The sequence below is a fragment of the Muscardinus avellanarius genome (assembly GCF_963383645.1).
Source record: "Muscardinus avellanarius genome assembly, chromosome: 21".
In the NCBI taxonomy this organism is placed as follows: Eukaryota; Metazoa; Chordata; class Mammalia; order Rodentia; family Gliridae; genus Muscardinus; species Muscardinus avellanarius.
Window position 1 is genome coordinate 11299407 of NC_137807.1, and position 20287 is coordinate 11319693.

The following is a 20287-nucleotide window of genomic DNA, read 5'->3' on the forward strand; positions in this document are numbered from 1 at the left end:
CCAGTACCACCAAAAAAAAAAAAAAAAAAAAAATGGCTAGAGCCTTAGAAAAATCCTGCATTGCAAGCCAGGCATGGTGGCACATTTGGGAGACTGAGACAGGAGGATCGCCATTCACGGGCAGCTTTAGCTATTTAGTGAGGCCCTCTGCAACTTAGTGAGACCCTGTTTCAAAAAATAAAGAATAAGCCGGGCGTGGTGGCGCACGCTTGTAATCCCCGCGCTTGGGAGGCGGAGACAGGAGGATCGCGCTGGTTTGAAGCCAGCCTCACTGGCTTGAGAGACCCTGTTTCCAAATAAAAATATAAAATAGGTCTGGGAGTGTAGCCCAGAGGTAGAATGGTTTTCGGGAACCCCAGTACCACAAAAATAAAATAAAAAATAAAATAAAAAATAGGGCTGGGGGTGTAGCTTGGAGGTAGAATGCCCCTGGGTTCCATCCTCAGTACCACAAAAGAAAAAAAAAAAAGGAAAATTCAGCATTGCAAAAGAATAGGAGTTAAAACCACCATGTGACCCAGCTATACCACTCCTTGGAATTTATAAAAAAAATTAAAGTCAGCATACTTTAGTGACACTCACACACACCCATGAGCATAGCTCTGGAGTTCACAAAAGCCAAGTGATGGCACCAACTTTGGTGTACATCGATGGAAGAATGGATCATGAAAATGTTGTCTATACATGGAACTGGAGAGCAGGCGAAGTGCAATAAACCAGACTCAGAAAGTCAGGGGTTGTATGTCTGCTTTCTATCACACATGGAAATGAGAGAGACCAAAAGGGGAGTGTGGCTCAGGGAAACAGGAAGGAGACCAGAGGAAGGGAGGATGGGAAGGAAGGGGGATGAACTTGACCCCATGTGGTATGGGTATGCACCAATAACAAGGAATCCCACTGTTACGTAAAAATCATAATTCACCAATACATTTTTAAAAGTTTTAAAAAGAAAGTGCTTAGTTGACTTCTGCATGCGATAGGCAGAGCATAAAGCAGAGAATGTGTGCTCGATGCCCCAAAGCAGGCAGGACACGGGACTAAGTGAGCTGGGGCCATGGGGCGAGGCCTTGTCCACAGGGCACAGCCCTGACCCTGCTCCAGCTGGCTGTGGCCCGAAGGCAACGGTGTCCAGGACTGCCAGGCCTCATGCAGGAGAAACTGGAAAATCTGATTTTTAAAGGGAACTCTTATTAAGTTTCCTATGTTGAAAATACAGTCAATTTTAGACAGTTAAAATAAAAAGCATTATGGAAAATTTTATGCTTACAAGAAGATGTACTTAGAAAAATATAATAATCACCCATGTTTAGGGCCTAAGAAACAAGCTCCTAATTCTTTGGGTCTGATTTCTTCCTCTAGCCCACTCCTCCCAGAAGGCATTGCTACTTCCTGTGGCCTTTATCATTCTTATGACTTTGTTTATATGCGTGCCATATTTGTAGACCATGTAAGACATTATGCTACGTGCTTAAAAAGCTTACTTAAATGTTCTGTAATGAATGTGAGTCTCTATACCTTGTTCTTTCTCTTTGGTTGGTTATCTGTGAGCCCCATCCCATGAACACACAAAGCTCCAATCCCTTTGTTTTGATGGTTTTAAGCCCAGGTGAGCGTCCCTGATCGGAAAATCCAAAATGCTGCAGAATCTGAAATTTATGTGAAAGTTTGGGATTTGGGGGCATTTTGGAATTTATTAATTAATTAATTTATTGTTGCTGGGGGGTTGAACCCGGGGCCTTGTTCGTGCCAAGCCTGTGTTCTACCACTGAGCCCCATCCCTCAGCCCCATAGATTTCAAAGACTTTCAGATTAGGAATGTTCAACTGGTAAAAATCTATGCAAACACTCTAAAATCTGAAAAACTCTGAGATATGAAATATGTTTGGGTTCTAAGCATCTTTGATAAGAAATATCGAATCTGTACTTTATCTCTAGCACAGACTACGGCTTATTTCCCTATTCTCTGGTTGATGGAGCTCACGTGATTTCTGGGAGGTATTTTAATATTTTTGTGTTTCTGGGGATTGAACCTAGGGGTGTTCTACCTCTGAGCTATTTTATTATTTGATTTTGAAACACAGACTTGCTAAGTTATCATGCACTGGTCTCGAACCTACAATCCTCCTGTTTCAGCCTCCCAAGTACTAAGAATACACTGAGCATGTGCCACCGTGCTCGGCTTTGGAAGGTTAATTATAAAGTTTTCCTACTATAAATAATGGTTCCGTCAACATGCCTGCTTATGAACAGGTGTGACTGTTTCTGTAGGCATGGAATTGCTTGAAATATTTCAAATTGGAGCCACCCAGGAGCCATCTGGGGGACAGATGTGGCCCCCGGGTGCCAGGTTCCGGCCTCTGTGAATGGCAGGCGGAGACTTTACTCTCAAAGTAACTTGGCTCAACTATCTCCAAAGCTGAAGCTGACGCCTCTGCCCCTGACAGACACTCAACAACTTACCCCGGGCTCTCCGGAGTCCGCAAACACTTGCCTTTTAATTGAGGAGTAGTACTGATCGATGAACTCCTTGGCGAGGGGGAAGAGCTCCCCCTTGGTGCGGACGTCTTCGGGCCTTCGCGTGTGCTGAGAGGGCAGCATGATGGAGCCCATGCAGATGTGCTCGGTGCACCCTGTCTCCTGGAAGACAGGAGAGAGCCGGGCAATCCTGTGATTTCACCCACGTCTGGCAATGGTTTTCGGGTTTTTTTTTTGTGTGTGTGGTGGTACTGGGGGTCCTGGAAGCCCTTCTACCACCAGGCTACACTCCCAGACCTATTTTATATTTTAAAATTTGGAAACAGGGTCTCTTAAGCCAGCGAGGCTAGCTCCGAACCAGCGTGATCCTCCTGTCTCCGCCTCCCAAGCGCGGGGATTACAAGCGTGCCCACCACGCCTGGCACGGCAATGGTTTTCATCCATTGAGCCGTAGTCCAGGATCTGATACTCAGGGGAGAGTTGGCCTGGCCTTTAATCCCAAAGGGATTTCTCAAGGACCAGCTTTAGATCACTGTTGGACACGGTCATCCGTGGTAACAAACAGCCACACGTGAAAGTTCCCAAAGCCTTGGCCCTTATCACTTAGGGCGTCGGGAGCTTTCTGACTTGGGATCAGAATCCTTGGCACTAAATTCCGGAAACTTTTTTGATTCTACATCGATCAAAAAAGAACTAATAGAGCCGGGCATGGTATCACATGCCTATAATCCTAACACTTGGGAGGCTGAGATAGGAGGATTGCAGATTGGATACCAGCCTCAGCAACTTAATGAGCCTCTCAGTAACTTAGGAAGACCCTGCTTCAAAACAAAAAAGTGCTGGCGATGTAACTCAGAGGTAGACTGCCCCTGGGTTCATCCCAGTACCACCCCCACTATATATATATATACACATCTATACCCCATATATATGTGTGTGTGTGTATATATATTCCATACATATGTATATATATCCCCTATATATCCCATTATATGTGTGTATATATATATTCCAATAGAAACTCATTTGAATATATTTATGGTACATTGATTGTAGAAAACGCTCCCCGTTCTTTCTGGCCTGTATTTTCTTTGCAGCGTGGCTTTAAAGCAGTTCCCTAAGCTATCCATCTGCCTCTTCACCCCTGAAACTGGGCTGGTTTAGGCCCAGAGAATGTGGTATAATGCCCTGGACCATGTCCACGCTGAGGCCTCAAGAGATCTCGCATGCTTCTGTATACCCACAAGGCCAAGCTAGCTTGCTGGAAAAGAAAAGACCATACAGAGTAGTGTCATTTCAGTCGGGGCCATTCTAGACTGGCCTGCCTCTCAGATAGTGGCAGATGATCGAGATAACCTCACCAAGACCATCTACAACTGGTTAAGGTCCACAGAACCATCCAGAAAATCTGCAGACTTTTAAAGAGTAATAAATAGTAGTTGTTTTTGACCACTGAATTTTGGACCTGTTTGTTAGTCTGCAATAGCTAACAGATACAACATTCCTCTAAGAGGGCCATTTCTCACAACAATTTAAAGCAATATGCTGGCGTGTTGGCCATTAAAAATATTATATAAAAATTTCAAGGATGGGCTGGGTGTTGGTGGCATGGGTCTGTAATCTCCGTACTTGGGAGGCTGAGACAGGAGGATCGCAGGTTCAAGACCAGCCTCGGCAACGTAGCGAGGCCCTCCCCAACTTAGCGAGACCTTGTTTGAAAATGAAGAATAAGCCAGGCATGGTGGCACACGCTTGTAGTCCCAGTACTTGAGAGGCTGAGACAAGAGGATCGCAGATTCGTGGCCAGCCTCAGCTACTTAGTGAGGCCCTCTACAACTCAGAGAGACCCTGTTTCAAAATAAAGAGTAAAAATAAAGAGTAATAAAGGCTGGGGGTGTAGGTCAGAGGTGGAACGCCCCTGGATTCAATCCCCTACCAAAAAAATTCTGTTGGAAATGAAGGGCACGGACACAAAGCGTTTACACAGGTGAGCGAGTGGAGCAGGCCAGGGATGCTGCTGAACACCTGCATCCAGTGGGACGGCTCCCATGGCAACAGCATCACAGGCGTGGACCGGGCCAAGGTGGAGACACTCACCAGTGTGCTCTTGAGGTGGAGGGTGTCGGTGAGGACCACGTCAGTCTCCCAGTTCTTGACCTTGAGGAAGCGGGGGCACTTGGAAGGGCTGCCATTCTTGGTGGGAGACTGTTTTCCCGAGGCGGGGGGCTGGAGGAGAGAATGGAAGAGGGTTATGCAGGGCCTCGAGGGGACCGTGGAACTGTCTCCACTGGGACCTGGAGCCACCGCTTTCTAGAATCTGCCAGGAGTCACCAAGTGTGTGTGCTTGGAGGAGGATTGGTCCTCACTGGGTGACGGCTCCTCCACTTGGGAAGGAGGAGGTACCACGGAGGAGCCCCGGGTTCTGTTCTGGGGAGAGGGATCGGGACCTCGAAGGTGGTTTCTGACATCTCTGGGACTCTGACCCTGGCACAGAGGGTGCGTAGTGAGTAGGGACTCAGTATTTGTTGAATGAATAAATGACTATAAAGCAACTAAGGGTCTCTTCTGAATGATAACAGCTCTCAGAACTGAGGAGACTGGTAAATTTACTTGGATTTCCGAGCGTTCCCCGACACTATCCAGATTCATCAGTTCTGGCAAGTACTGGGAAGATAGAAAGTTTTTTTTTTTTTTTGTTTTGTTTTGTTTTTTGGTGGTACCGAGGTTCCTGGAAACCCTTCTACCTCAGGGCTACACTCCCAGACCTGTTTTATACTTTTTTATTTGGAAACAGGGTCTCTTAAGCCAGTGCGGCTGGCTTCGAACCTGCGCGATCCTCCTGTCTCCGCCTCCCAAGCGCGGGGATTACAAGCGTGCGCCACCACGCCCAGCTAGAAGGGTTTTAATTGGAAAGTTTTGAAGCAGTTAGTGCTTTTCCCAAATTTCAGGTTTCTGCCTCTCATAAGTGCCACACCTAGGCCGAAGCGGTGGTGCATGCTGAGACGGAGACAGGAGGATTGCAGAATTGAAGCCAGCCTCAGCAACTCTGTTTCAAAATTAAAAAAAAAAAAATAAAAAGCCAGGCACATGCCTTTAATCTTAGTACTTGGGAAGCTAAGACAGGAGGATTTGAGGATGGATTTGAGGATAGCCTTAGCAAGTAGTGAGACTCTCGGCAACCTAGTAAGATCCTGTTTCAAAATAAAACAACGACGGCAATAAAATTAGGGTTAGGAGCGAAGGTTGGAGGCTTGGAGGCAGAATGCCCCTGGGTTAAATTCCCAGTACCCAGACACTGGGTTTCTCTCAGCCAGTTTCCGAGCTGTCTGGGCCACTGCCATGAGAGTGCCGGAGGCCGGGCGGCAGCCCTAGGGCTGGGATGACAGACCTGGTGTTGGCGGTGGGGTTGGGCCCAGGACCCCTGGTCAGGGCAGATGGGCAGGAGGGGCGGGCGCAGGAGGTGCGGGGTGTGGCCGGGGCTGCCAGCGCTGGCCTGCACTGCCAGGCATCGAGGGCGCGGTAACAGGCTTAATAAAAGCGGCCATCTGTTGAGGAGCCAGATGTGCGAGGGGTAGCGGTGAAGAGCAAAGTAATTGGCCGCCCGAGCGGGCGCCTGCCACCCTCGCGCTGGCTCCGCCGGATTGCACACTTGAAACCAGCCATTAGGAGGCCGCTGGCAGGGCTGTTGTACTTGGGCTTTGATGTTTTAATTAGCCAGCAGTAATATTAGATGACTCAGGGGGGGATGAGTGGGGAGATTAATATAGCAGTTAGGGGCTCGGGGAGCGGGATGCGAATGCTTTTCTGAGTGGGACCCAAGTGCTCCAGCTTCAAATGCAGCTCAGGGGCGCTTAGAAGTTGCGGTGTTGGGGACGGGACCCAGGTGGGGTTCTGGCTGCAGCTATGTCGCGCTTTGGTGGAGGGAGCCACTGCCTTGATCTCTGCACACCTCCTCCTCAAGTTGCAAAGGAGGCTGGGAGCTCAGGGACACTTGGTAACACCTCTCTGCTTAAGGAGCTTGCAGAGGTTCCGAGGAAAAGGCCTTGCAGCCCTGGCAGTGGCGCTCATTCCAGAACCGGCGCAGCCTCACACAGCCAGGGCCGTGTTCTAGCCCAGGGGTTGGGAAACTGCAGCCCGCCGGCCAGATCGGGACTGCTGCCTGTTTCTGTCCAGCTCATGCGCTAAGAATGGTTTTTCCATTTTTAAGCTGTTGAATATAAAAATACAAAGAAGAAGAATGCTTTGTGACACATGAAAGTTCAAATTTCAGTGTCCGGAAATAGTTTTGTTGGGACACAGCCACGCTCCTTTGTGCAGACAGCTCCTCTGTATTCCAGAGGCAGAGTGGATTGCTGTGATGGGGACTAACACTGGAAGGCCCACAAAGCCCAAGAAATTTCCTATCTTGCCTTTGATAGAGAAGGCTTTGTAGACAGGCGTGGTGGCGCACGCTTGTAATCCCAGCATTCGGGAGGCAGAGGCTGGAGGATCGTGATTCGTGGACAGCCTCAGCTACTTAGTGAGGCCCTTTGCAACTCAGTGAGACCCTGTTTCAACAAAACAAAGCAAAAAGACTAAAAAAATAGGGCTGGGGGTATAACTTGGAGTAACACAGACAGACAGACAGACAGACAGACAGACAGACAGACAGACACACACACACACACACACACACACACACACACACACACACACACGGCATTATAGCCTTCTGCTCTGAAGGGTCCAGGACCTGGGGCTGACTACGGAGTGCCCAAATGCCCCGTGTGAGAGGTCTTTCCCAACCCTTCTATAAAATAGCACTCTGAGCTGGGCGTGGTGGCGCACACCAGTAATCCCAGTACTCAGGAGGCTGAGACAGGAGGATCGCAGGTTCAAGGACAGCCTCAGCAACTCCGTGAGACCCTAATTCAGAATAAAAAATAAAATAGGGCTGGAGGTATAGCTCAGAGGTAGAATGCCTCTGGGTTCAATGCCGAGGACCACACACTGAAACAAAAATAATACTCCTCAAAGGCCTAGTATTTGCATAATACTATACAATCCTTCCATATACTTCGGATTATCTTTAGATTACTGACAACACTTAATACAATATAAATGCTATGGAAATAGTTGCTACACTGTATTATTTAGGGGGTAACAACAAGATAAAAATGTCCATCCATACTCAGTACAGATGCAGTCCCCCCTCCCTCGATATCCCCCTGGGGTTGACTGGATCCATGGACATGGAAATTGCAGATCCAGAGGGCTGATTTGTTTTCTGCCTAGCCACTCTTTGGTTTATTCTGCCCCCCCCACCAACCCCTAGAACAGTGTTCCCCAGCACATGTTCATAAAACATCTCAGCCAGGTGTTTGTTGAGTTATCCCAATACTTGGGAGGTTGAGACAGGAGGATTGCAGGCTTGAGGCAAGTTCATGGCAACTTAGTGAGACAGTTTCAAACTAAAACATAAAGAGAGCTGGGGATGTAGCTCAGTGGCAGGGTACCCCTGGGTTCAATCCCTAGTACCATACGTGCACAAAAACTGAAGTCTGTTTTAGACCTGTGTCCCTCCTTCCCAAGTATACACCTCGAGGCCCTAAGCACTGGTGTGGCTACGTTGGGAGATGGAGCTTTACTGGTTAAGGATGGTTCCATGAGGTCAGAAGGATTAGCTCATAGGAGGGATGGCCTTTAGGGAAGAGGGTGACCTAGTGAGAAGGGGGCTGTCTGTCCTCCAGAAAAGGAGGCCCTTGCCAGAGCCGGACCATGCTGGCCCGATCTCACACTTCAGCCTCCAAAATACTGAGAAAAACTAGGTTGTTTTAAACACCTAGTCCAGCCGGGCGTGGCGGCGCACGCTTGTAATCCCCGCGCTTGGGAGGCGGAGACAGGAGGATCGTGCTGGTTCGGAGCCAGCCGCACTGGCTTAAGAGACCCTGTTTCCAAATAAAAATATAAAAATAGGTCTGGGAGTGTAGCCCAGAGGTAGAAAGGCTTCCAGGAACCCCAGTACCACAAAAAAACCCAACAACACCTAGTCCTTTTCAACAAATGGTGTTGGGAGAACTGGCTATCCATTTGTAGAAAGATGGATCTAAATCCTTACCTCTCACCATGCACAGGAATCAACTCAAGGTGGATTGAAGACTTCGTAATTAGACCAGAGACTGTGAAGTTAGTAGAGGAGGGCATAGGCTCAATACTCCAACATACAGGCACAGGCAGTAACTTTCTCAACAAGACCTCCAAAGCACAGGAAATTAAAGCAAGAATTAACACATGGGATGGAATCAAACTAAAAGGTTTCTTCTCATCAAAGGAAACCACTAAGAACCTAAAGGGAAGCTACAGAATGGGAGAAGATCTTTACCAGCCACCACTCTGATAGAGGAATGATATCCAGAATGTACAAAGAGCTCAAAGGACTCTTCACTAGCAAAACAAACAACCCAATCAAGAAATGGGCAAATGAACTGAATAGACGCTTCACAAAAGAAGAGATACAAATGGCCGATAGATACATGAAAAGATGTCCAACATCATTAGCCATCAGGGAGATGCAAATCAAAACTCCGCTGAGATTCCATCTAACCCCAGTCAGAGTGGCAAACATAAAGAAATCAAATAACAACAAATGCTGGCGAGGATGTGGGGAAAGAGGAACTCTTTTACACTGTTGGTGGGAGTGCAGAGTAGTTTAGCTACTATGGAGATTAGTGTGGAGATTCCTTAGAAAACTGGGAATAGATCCACCATATGATCCGGCTCTACCACTCCTGGGCATCTTTCCAAAGGGGTTGAAATCAGAGAACTACAGCAACAGATGCAGACCCGTGTTCATAGCAGCACAATTCGGAACAGCCAAAATATGGAACCAACCTAGGTCTCCAACAGATGAATAGATTGAAAAATTATTAGAAATACAAACAATTCTATTCAGCTATAAAGAAGAAGAAAATCATGTAATTCGCAAGAAGATGGAAAGACCTGGAGAACATTGTATTAAGTGAGATCAGCCAAGCACAGAAAGAGAAAGGACATATGTTTTCTCTAATATGCCCAAACTAGGGGGCACTGGGGATACCAGAGGGACTCCAGATAATGGAGGGGAAACCTCAGCAAAGCTAGAATGGAAGGAGAGGAGAGGAAGAAGGCTGAGGTTGATTAATGGAGAAGCTACATTGGAATATGTGTAAAAGTATGCGTATAGCATGGTCAACCCGGACACTCAGTGTAGGGGGGAGGGGAACTGGGGGAGAGGGCACCAAGGACAGTCTAAATGTATACCATTTCCAATATGTGCCACATATAAATAAAATAAAAAATAAACACCTAGTGTGCAGTACTCTGTGATCTCAGCCTAAGCCAACTAAAATACAAAATCTACCTAGCTGCTAAAATTGTAAAGTTGATCAAACGCTCAGCCAAGGACTGTTCTCCACGGGTGGGAAGAGGGCAGCCCCAGGGCTGGGAACTTGGGCGTGACCTCACCTCGGCCGGCGTTAGGAGCACGGCCATCTTCCATGTGCCACAAGTCCTCCAGAAACTGAAACTACCCTGAGAAATTAAAAAAATGCATTTAAAAACCTCCTCCGCTGCTGGACACCCCGGATGGCAACCCGGCACCGCAGAGTGCGGGTTGTCCTGGCTGACCCGGAGCCGCGGCGGCTGGCTCCTGCCGCCCGGCATACAGGGGACCGCGCTGCGCATCCTAGCCCGGGAAGACGTCCAAATGCCAAGTTCTCCACTGCTGTTGACTGAATACATATTGCTTTCACACCATTGTGAAGCTGAAAATTGCCAAGTCAAACCATCCTAAGTTGGGGACCGTTTGTGTACAGCTTAGGATCCGAACCGCTTGTGTGTGCGTTTTTGTTGGATCGTTCGAAGGTGACTTTTTGTATATGGCTGGTAGGAGGCGAAGGCAGACAGACTTACAGAGAGGCGGTTGCATCAATGCAGCAGGAGGCTGTGTGTGTGTGTGTGTGTGTGTGTGTGTGTGTGTGTTGGGGGGAATGGAGTCAGGTGCAGACTGGGCGTGCCCGTGCATGCCTACAATCCCAGTACTAGGGAGGCTGAGGGAGGAGGATCGCAGGTTTGGTAACTTAGGTAACAAGGATGCCAGCCTTGGTAACTTAGTGAGACCCTGTCTCAAAATAAAACATAAAAAGGGCTGGGGTGTAGCTCAGTGGTACAGCAGCCTTGGGTTCCATCCCCAGTACTGCAGGACCAGAAGGGAGAGGGTGCTGGGACGCGGGAGGTGGGAGGGAGGGCCTTGGGGCAGGAGAGGATGGGGAGGCTGGAGCAAGAGAGGCTGTAGGGGCCTCCTGCCTGGAGGCTCAGAGCCTTTGGTAGGTGCCGGGGAGCAGGAGCAGGGGCCTGGGAAGGCTGGAGGGAGGGAGGTGCTTGAGGTGGGCAGCAGACAGAGTAGAAATGGACAAAGGGTCAAATGCCTGCCCTTCCCAACAGTAGCACCTGTCACCTTCAGGAGCCTCCCTGGAACCAGCTTTGAGAGGTACAGCCAGGGAGGTGCTGGGAGACACAAAATAAATACCTAAAGAGCTGTATGGCTGAGTTGTAGCCCCACCCCTGCCAAATCGCCTAAACCCCAATACCTCTGAAGGTGACCCTATTTGGAGTGTGTGTGTGTGTGTGTGTGTGTGTGTGTGTGTGTGTGTGTGGTGTGCTGGGGATTGAACTCAGGGTCTTATACATGCTAGGTAGGAGGTCTACCACTGAACTACACTCCGGCCCTTTAGTTATTGTTTTTGTTTTTGTGGTACTGGGGGATTGAACCCAAAGGCATTCTATCTCTGAGCTATATCCCCAGCCCTATTTTTTTTTTTTTAAATTTTGAAACAGGGTCTTGCTAGGTTGCGGAGGCCTCAGGAAAATACCAAGACTGTCTGCGAATCTGTGCTCTTCCTGTCTCAGCTTCCCAAGCGCTGGGATTATAAGCGTGCAACATCATGCCCGTTCCTAGCCCTTTCTTAAATTTTATTTTGAGACAGGGTCTCACTAAGTTGTCCGGGCTGAATTTGCGATCCTCCTGCCACAGCCTCCTGAGTGGCTGGGATTAGAGGCGTGTGCCACCACTCCTGGCTAGAGACAAGATCTTCACAGAAGTAACTAAGTTAAAGTGAAATTTTTAGGATGGCTCTTGCTCCAATATAACTGGTATTCTCGTACAAAAAAGGGGGCAATTTGAAGTGATGGGTGTGGTGGCACACATTGTAATCCTAGTGCTTAGGAGGCTGAGACAGGAGGATTGCACAGGTTCGAAGCCAGCCTCAGCTACTGAGTGAGGCTCTCGGCAACTTAGTGAGACCCTGTTTCCAAATAAATAGATCTGGGTGTATAGCCTGGAGGTAGAAAAGCCCCTGGGTTCCAACTCCAGTACCAAAAAAAGGGGAAATGTAGACACACACACACACACACACACACACACACACACACACACACAGGATGCCATGTGGTCTGAAGACGGCATCTCCCAGCCGAGGTGTGAGGCCGGAACGGGCTCAGTCATGGCCGTCACAAGGAGCCAATCGCTGTACCTCCTCCATCTGGGACTCCTGGCTCCACGGCCCTAGCCAGGGCTCCTCCATCGTGGTCTCTAAGCAGCCCGCCCTGCTTGGCTCATCCTGAAACCGGGACATGGCGCCGGGGCCAAGCCGGGCAGCGGGCCATCTATGCCAGGGGCCAGGCTCCTCGCGCTGTGTCCTCCACCGCAGACCCGGGCGGGACCGCTCTGAATCATGGGTAGCAGCGGTGGCAGCTCAGGGAAGGGGCAGGACCAACCCCCAAACCCACGGCAGCAGATACCCACCTGTCCATGCATTCAAACACCGCTGCCTAGGGAATGCCAGCAAGTGTGGGGAGCGCCTGGGAGTGGGATTTCCTTGTGCTGCTTCCGAGCATTAAGCGCAGAGTGATTCACTATTTACTTTGCAAGCTTGAGGCTCTAGTCGGCCCCCTCCCTCTGCTTCAAAGATCCAGTCTATGGGCCGTGGGGGATGGGGATGCTCAGGGCTCAGACGTGTCCAAGTTTGGAAGTTGAAGGGGTGCGAGGAACTCTGAGGGCAAGGGGGCTTTAAACTAGACAATTGTTGCTTTCTCCGGACCACGGTGAGACCACGGCAGAGTCGGTTGTTACTAGATGACTTTAAACTGGGCCACGATGGAAAAGTGCACTAGAGATTCATTTGAAAAATGAATCCCATGATTATCTTGTAGCTCAGCTCCAGGACATTGAGCTGCCCTGTGTGTCTTGTTAAATATAAGTGTGGAAACCTGGGTTTGATGGCGCAGGCCTGTAATCCCAGTCCTTAGGAGGCTGAGACAGGGGGATTGCAGGTTCGAGGCCAACGTTAGCATCTTAGCGAGACCCTTAGCAACTTAGTGAGACCTCATTTCTAAATAAAAAAATAAAACAGGTCTAAGGGTATAGCTTGGAAATAGAATGCCCCTGGGTTCAATCCTCAGTACCAAATTGAATGAATGGATAAATGTAAATTTCAACAAAGCATAATGAGATTTTGGCTTTTAAAATACCCTGGGACCATCAGTGAATAAAAGTTGGTTGGGCCTCTCTTGACCTCTGAGGTTGTCTGTTTGGAACAGGGCTTGGAGACTGCTATTGATTTGCAGAAAAAAGGAAAAATCACTTGCAGCCCGGGCAGCCTTTCTGGGAGCAGGGTTTGAACCCAGGGCGGCGCAGTGGATAAGCACACTGGCTCCTAAACCAAAATGACCTCGTCCCACCCAGGCAGCAGCGGGGACAGACTGCCTCGCCGATCCCCAGTCCCCGCTAGTAAAACAAACACTTAGCAAATATGTGGAAATGCCGGCAGGCTGAACCCAAACACCGGACAATTCAGTCCCCGCTTCCTGGCTCCGCCCTGGCACGGACCCCCCAGGGCGGCAGGCCTTGCCGGCTGTGCTTCTGTGTCTGGCTCTCTCTCTCTTTGTGTATGTGGTACTGATTGAACCCAGAGGTGTTCTACCTCTGAGCTACACTGCCAGCCCTGTTCTATTTTTTATTTTGAAACAGAGTTTTGCTAAGTCTTGCTGAGGCTGGCCTTGAATGAGGCCTCCTGCCTCAGCCTCCCAAGGCCTGGGATTACAGATGTATGCCACCTCTCCTGGCTGATGGCTGATGACCGGGCTCTTGACGTGACTCTTGGGCCAGCCAGCAGGTGGAGGCTCACAGGTGGGACATGATAGGCCAGCAGGAAGGGAACTCTGCTGCCTCGGGGCTCAGAGGGGCTCTTAAAATGTCTAGAAAGCATCCTCATAGAGCACCTGTGGCCTGGGGTCTCCCTGGTAACCAGAGAAGGGGAACCCGACCTGGACCTCCACCTCAGGTCATGAGCTGGACCAGATGAGACGGCCGACCCCTGTAGCTGGGACCAAATGGCTGCTTCGTGCTCAGGATTCAGGGTTCCGCCACGGAGGGGAGGCTAGAGAGAGGCCTAGAGACGGGGGTGACTCACAGGCACCCCAACATGTCAGCCATAATAGATGGAGTCTGCTGAGGCGGCTGGGTGGGCTTTGAGGGTAACACAGGTGCGCGAGTCCAAGAAACCCTGGATAGCACGGCATTGTTAGCCTGCTGCGTGTGGCTACGTCTGCAGCTTCTCCTTCTGGAAACTTCCTTCTGGGAATTTGAGATTTCCAGAAGGTAAGGCAAATATTTAATGAAAATATGAAGGTTTGGCTGTGAACTCTATCAGAGCAGTGATCCCATTCAATTTTGTTCTTTTGCTTTCTTTTTTTTTTAATGTGTATCACTGGGGATTGAAATCAGGGGCACTCTCCCCTTGAGCTATACTCCAAGCTCTTTAATTTTCTGTTTTGAAACAGGGTCTTGCTAGGTTACTGAAAGCCTCCCTAAATGGCTGAGGCTGTCCTCCAGCCTGTGACCTCCGGTCTCAGCCTCCCGTATCCTGGGATTACAGGTGCGCACCGCCACGCCTGGCCAGTTTTACTTCCTTCAGAGCAGCCTGTAGCAAGCGCCTACCCAGAGCCCGGCCTTCGCACGTCTCCTGGCTCATTGAGTCCTCATGGTAACCTGCCCTTCAGAGGAGGAGACAGAGAGTCTGAGAGGTGAAGCAGCCATTTGTAAGTTAAAAACGTATAGCAACAGAGCTGGGCTCTGGAAGGTTCCCCCTTTCCGCTGGAGGCTGTTGCTGGAGCCCGGCCCCCAAAACGCACATGTGAAGGTGTGCCTGTCAAGTCACATCGAGTCGCCTTGATGACTGTCAAGGACGATGACGTGCTCACCGGGAGGAGGTGCAGCCGGCCAGTGCCTCGGCTGGTCCCCTTCTGTCTCTGGTCACGAGGGTCTCTTCTAAAATGGGGGCGGGCTTCTAGTTTTCTTTCTGCCTCACATCAGCAGTATAATAATTTGCCAAATAAAAACAATAACAAAGATTTCTCGAGTACTCATTCTGTACCAGGCCAGTAGAGCTAAGAGTGATTTCTGGGGCTCCCTGGCTCAAATCCCATGTCTACCATTGACTCTGAGAAGGGTCTCAGTTTCCTCCTCTATAAAATGGGTACAGTGACAGTGTAGTCGCTTCTCAGCATCCATGGGGGACTGGTCCCAGGATCCCTGGAGATACAAGGGCCTGAAGATGCACAAGGCCCCTTTGTAGATAATTTAGTATTTGTTGCTGAGTTTTCTTTTTTAGGTACTGGGGTTTTAGCCTAGGAACATTCTACCTCTGAGCTACACCTCAATTCCTTTTTATTGTTATTTTGAAACAGGGTCTTGCTAAGTTGCTGAGGGTGTCACTAAGCTGCTGATGTTGGTCTTGAACCTGTAATCCTCCTGTCTCAGCCTCCCAAGTACTGGGATTACAAGTGTGCATTACCATGCCTGGTTCTGACATTATTTTGAAACAGGTGTCACCAAGTTGCTGAAGGTCTCACCGAATTGCTCAGGCTGGCCTCGAACCTGTGATCCTCCTGTCTCGGCCTCCCAAGTCCTGGGATTCCAGGCTCGTGCCACCACGCCCATCTCTGTCTAGTATTTGTAAAGAACCTATGCACATTCTCCTGTATACTTTAAGATATCATTAGATGACTTAAAATACTTAATACAATGTAAACACTATGCACATAGCTGTCCTACTGTATGGTTTAGGGAATAATAAGAAATCTGTACATATTTAATACAGATGTAATTAAAAAAATTTCCATCCACTGTCAGAACCCATGGATATAAAGGGCCAAGCATCCTCCACTGGATGGGGCTGGGCGTTAGTCAAGGCCATGGGCCTAAAGTGCTTGGCACAGTGCTCGCTGTTGCTCAATAAATATTAGCCATTATTGTTACAGCTGACACCATTATTTTTATGAGTTATCTCATTTCAGTCTTCTCACAATGCCAGGAGCCCGTTAGCTCCGATTAGGGGGGCTTAGCAGAGATGTGAATTAGCTGTCTGACTGCAGTCACCAGCTAGAGGGCCGACCCTGGCCCCTTCCTAGGGCTCTGTGGGCAGGGGAGCCAGAGGTCTATACTGCTACACATCTGCAAGGATATGTGGTTTCCATCCTTTTTCTTTTTCTTTTTTGCAGTACTAGGGATCGAACTCTGGTGCATTCTGCCTCTGAGCTACGCTCCCAGTCCTATTTTATTTTTATTTCAAAACAGGGTCTTGCTAAGTTGCTCCGGTTGCCCTTGAACCTATGAGCCTCCTGTTTCAGCCTCCCAAATTCCAGGATTACAGGTGGGCGCCACAACTGGCTGCTACTGTTATTTTCATCTGGACATCTGCCAGGGTCCAGCCCTAGCAGGAGTCGGGGGTCGTGTGTTGGTGAGAGAAGAGTCGAGAGAGAGAAGACCAACACACGACCCCCGACTCCTGCTAGGGCTGGACCCCGGCAGACATCGTTAATGCGCATGCATCAGGGCTGGCTGAGCGATGGAGGTATGCAGGTTCATGGAGCCCGCCGGTCTGGCTGCCGCTCTGGGACAGCCTGGGAGAAAGGGGCCTGGGGACCTTTGATTCCCTGGACTTTGGGGAAGAAGTGGTCCACAAGTCTCTTAATTTTGAGACCTCTAGAGGCTGTGGCGGTGGTGAAGTACAGAAAAGTTTTCCCACAGATTCTGAAGTCTCTGAAGCAGCCAGGAATCCCGGGGTCCTGGTGGCGGGTTGGGCAGGGGGCTGTCAGTAGAGAAGCTGTGCACCTGCCAGGAGTGGGGGCGCACGCTTGTAATCCCAGTACTTGGGAGGCGGAGACAGGAGGATGGCGGTTTTGTGGCCAGTTTCAGCTACTTAGTGAGGCTCTGTGCAACTCAGTGAGACCCTGTTTCAAAATAAAGAATAAAAAATAGGGTTGGGAGTGGAACTTGGAGGTATTATGACCCTGGGTTCCATCCCCAGCACTGTAAACCAACCAACCAACCAACCAACCAACTAATCAACCAACCAACTAACCAACCAATCAACCAACCAACCAATCAACCAACCAACTAATCAACCAATCAACCAACCAACCAGCCAACTAACCAACCAACCAACTAACCAACCAACTAACCAACCAATCAACCAACCAACCAACCAACCAACTAACCAACCAACCAACTAATCAACCAACTAACCAACCAACCAACCAACCAGCCAGCCAACCAACTAATCAACCAACCAACTAACCAACCAACCAACCAACCAATCAACCAACCAACTAACCAACCAATCAACCAACCAACCAATCAACCAACCAACTAATCAACCAATCAACCAACCAACTAACCAACCAACCAGACAACTAACCAACCAACCAACTAACCAACCAACCAATCAACCAACCAACCAACCAACCAACCAACCAACCAACCAACCAGCCAGCCAGCCAACCAACCAACCAACCAGCCAGCCAGCCAACCAACCAACGTCAGCACTGCTGGTCCTGGCATCAGAGTCCTCCAGGCTAGCACTGGCTGGCTAATGGACCTCAGGAGAGCTGGAGCTTTCCCCTCTCCCTCAGAACCCTCTAGGACCACTTCTCCTTCCCAAAGGAAATAGATCTGCCATCTCATCCCTGACCCTTTAGTCAAAGAAGCCTGCAGTTGTCCAGGAATCATCTCTGTCTTGTTTATTTATTTTTATTTTTTTGCAGTACAAGGGATGGAACCCAGGAGCATTCTATCTCTGAGCTACACCCCCAGCCCTATTTTTTATTCTTTATTTTGAAACAGGGTCTCACTGAGTTGCAAAGGGCCTCACTAAGTAGCTGAGGCTGGCCATGAACCATGACCCTCCTGTCTCAGCCTCCCAAGTACTGGGATTACAAGCATGTGCCACCGTGCCCGGCTCTCTTGTCTTCTTTTTATATGTGTGTGTGGTGCTGCTGGGGATGGAACCCAAGGGTATTCTGCCTCTGAGTTCTACCCCCTACTCTAGCCCTATTTTATTATTTTGAAATTTTATTATTAAGTTGTGGAGGATCTCATTAAGTTGCTGAGGCTGGCCTCAAACTTGCAATCCTCCTGTCTCGGCTTCCCAAATACTGGGATTACTGGGCCTGTGTGCCACCATGCCCATTTGAGCTGCTGCTCTTTAAGCAAGGGCGGTGTGAGAGGGGATGGCCCCGGCCCTGCCTCCTCTGCTTCTTCTTTATAACCCAGAACTCAAGGGTTCCTGCAGCCCAGGAATGACAAATTCTGTTACCTAGAGGTGACAGGTAGGTAAGGTAAGCCAGCAAAGCAGCCGAGGTGTTTCCAAACACACAGTGTTTGGTTGGATGTTAAACACATAAGAATATTTGTCATTTTAACAAAACACAAAATCTTTTCTGACACACATAAACTTCTGGATCTCCATGTGCCACGTATAAGAAAGAAGTAGCCACCAAAAAACCTGAATTCTCATTCTAACTATTAGTCGGAAGTCAACAGCACTAATGTTACAATAAGTGGCGAGGAATACGTGGTCTCCATGAGAGGATGGTGATAAGGAGGGGTGAGGCCTGTGGCAAAGTGGCGAGCCATGCCCTGTCTAGAGAGGATTGCTATGATTCAGACTGCAGACTGCTGCCCCAGAAGAATGTAGGCCCAGTAGAGTCAGACTTTGCACATTGGTGTTTTTTGTGTGTGTGTGTGTGGCAGTAGGGACTGAATCCAGGGGCATTCTACCTCTGAGTCACACTCCTGGCTCTTTTCATTTTTTGTTTGGAAACAGGATCTCACTGAGTTACTGAAAGTCTTGCTAAGTTGCCGAGGCTACCCTCGAACCTACGATCTTCCTTTCTCAGCCTCCCAAGTACTGGGGTTACAGGCGTGCACTGCCACACCCGGCAAACTGCGCGAATTTTTAAAGAAAAGCTGTTGATACTTCTATGAAGAATTTGAAGCCGGGCGTGGTGGCGCACGCTTGTGCTCCCAGTACTTGGGAGGCTGAGACAGGAGGAGTGTGCAGGTTGGAAGCCAGCCTCAGCTGATTAGTGAGGCTCTCAGCAACTTAGTGAGACCCTGTTTCAAAATAAAGAATAACAATAGGACCGGGAGGGGGGAACTCAGAGGTCGAATGCCCCTGGGGTCCATCCCCAGACCTGCCAAAAAAAAAAAAAAAAAAAAAAAAGGTCTGGGAGTATAGCCTGGAGGTAGAAAGCTCCTGGGTTCCATCCCCAGTACCACACCCCCCAAAAAAAATTAAACAATGACAATAAATTAAAAATACAAATAATAAACTATCTCTCAGGAAAATAAAGTAGAGAGCTGACAATCACCTCCGCAGCCTCGATCTGGCTGGAGGCTGCCTCTTCCTCTTCTTTTTTTGTCTTGGGAGGGCTCCAAATAAGGCCACATCCCCCCATTTTCAACTAAAAAACTAACAAGGAATTTTGCACAATATTAGTTTATTTAATCATTCATGGCAAGAGTTCTCTAATGCTCAAAGAGTGGACTTGATATATTTTTTTTCTTTTCTGGCTGGGAATTGAACCCAGAGTCTTGTGCTTTGATAAACAACAGCTCCACTAAGCTACATCCCCACCCAAATACCAAATATGGCTGTGTGTGTGTGTGTGTGTGTATGTGCGCAAGTAATACTAGAGATTGGACCCAGGGCGCTCTACCAGTGAGCTACATCCCCCGGTTTTTTTTTCTTTTCAAATTTTGAAACAGGGTCTTACTGAGTTGTCGAGGCTAGCCTTGAACCTGTGATCCTCCTGCCTCAGCCTCCCAACTGGGACTGGGATATGCCATTGCTCCATCCCCACCCCTCACCCCTGGGTGGCCTTGAGTTTTGAGGAGGGCATTATAAGAGCTAACAACGGTGCTCTTCTCCCGCCTAACATTTCTGGGCATCACTACCAGAAGGAGAGACCCAGCTGGGTCTGAAGCAGTGTGGACCCTGCTGACCATCTGCAGCCAAGAAAAGCCTGCTGCCCTAAGACTCTGGAAGCCCCCCCCCCCCCCCGAATCGAGGTGGAAATGCTGAGGGTCCTTATTTGGACAGTGAGTGGGGCCGCACAGATGAGGTTCAGGGCCGAGGGAGCAGGGCGCCCCAGCCTGGGGAGGACCCAGCTCCTCCCTGCCCACGCAGGACATGCTGGAAAATACACACACCTCCCGCGGTGGGTCTGGCCATTGAGCCACTGCCTGGGCAAGAGAGAAAAAGGCTCTGCGGGTCTCCAGCCAAGTGGAGCTACTCTTGCGAAAGGAAGAGTTGACTCAGCTGTCAACACGCTCTCAGCAGATTGGCAAAGGCCGAAGCTGTGACAGCAGATAGAAGGGGCGTGGCTGCGGGAAACAGCCCGGCTCCGGCTTAGCTGGTAGGATGGATCCAACCCCAGGGGCAAGCAGTCGGGC

General features: G+C 49.3%; 1 protein-coding gene across 2 annotated transcripts in view; it reads right to left on the minus strand.

Moving 5' to 3' along the window:
* The window catches only part of NOS1 (nitric oxide synthase 1), a gene marked incomplete at both ends in the record, with an annotated part of 88984 nt that overhangs the window by 56321 nt on the left and 12376 nt on the right, over positions 1–20287 (minus strand). For both annotated transcript variants that reach the window (XM_080717728.1, XM_080717727.1), the window contains 2 exons: positions 2492–2637; positions 4573–4701. In XM_080717728.1, the coding sequence (XP_080573854.1) occupies positions 2492–2637; positions 4573–4701 (275 nt within the window). The remainder of the gene's footprint in view (positions 1–2491; positions 2638–4572; positions 4702–20287) is intronic.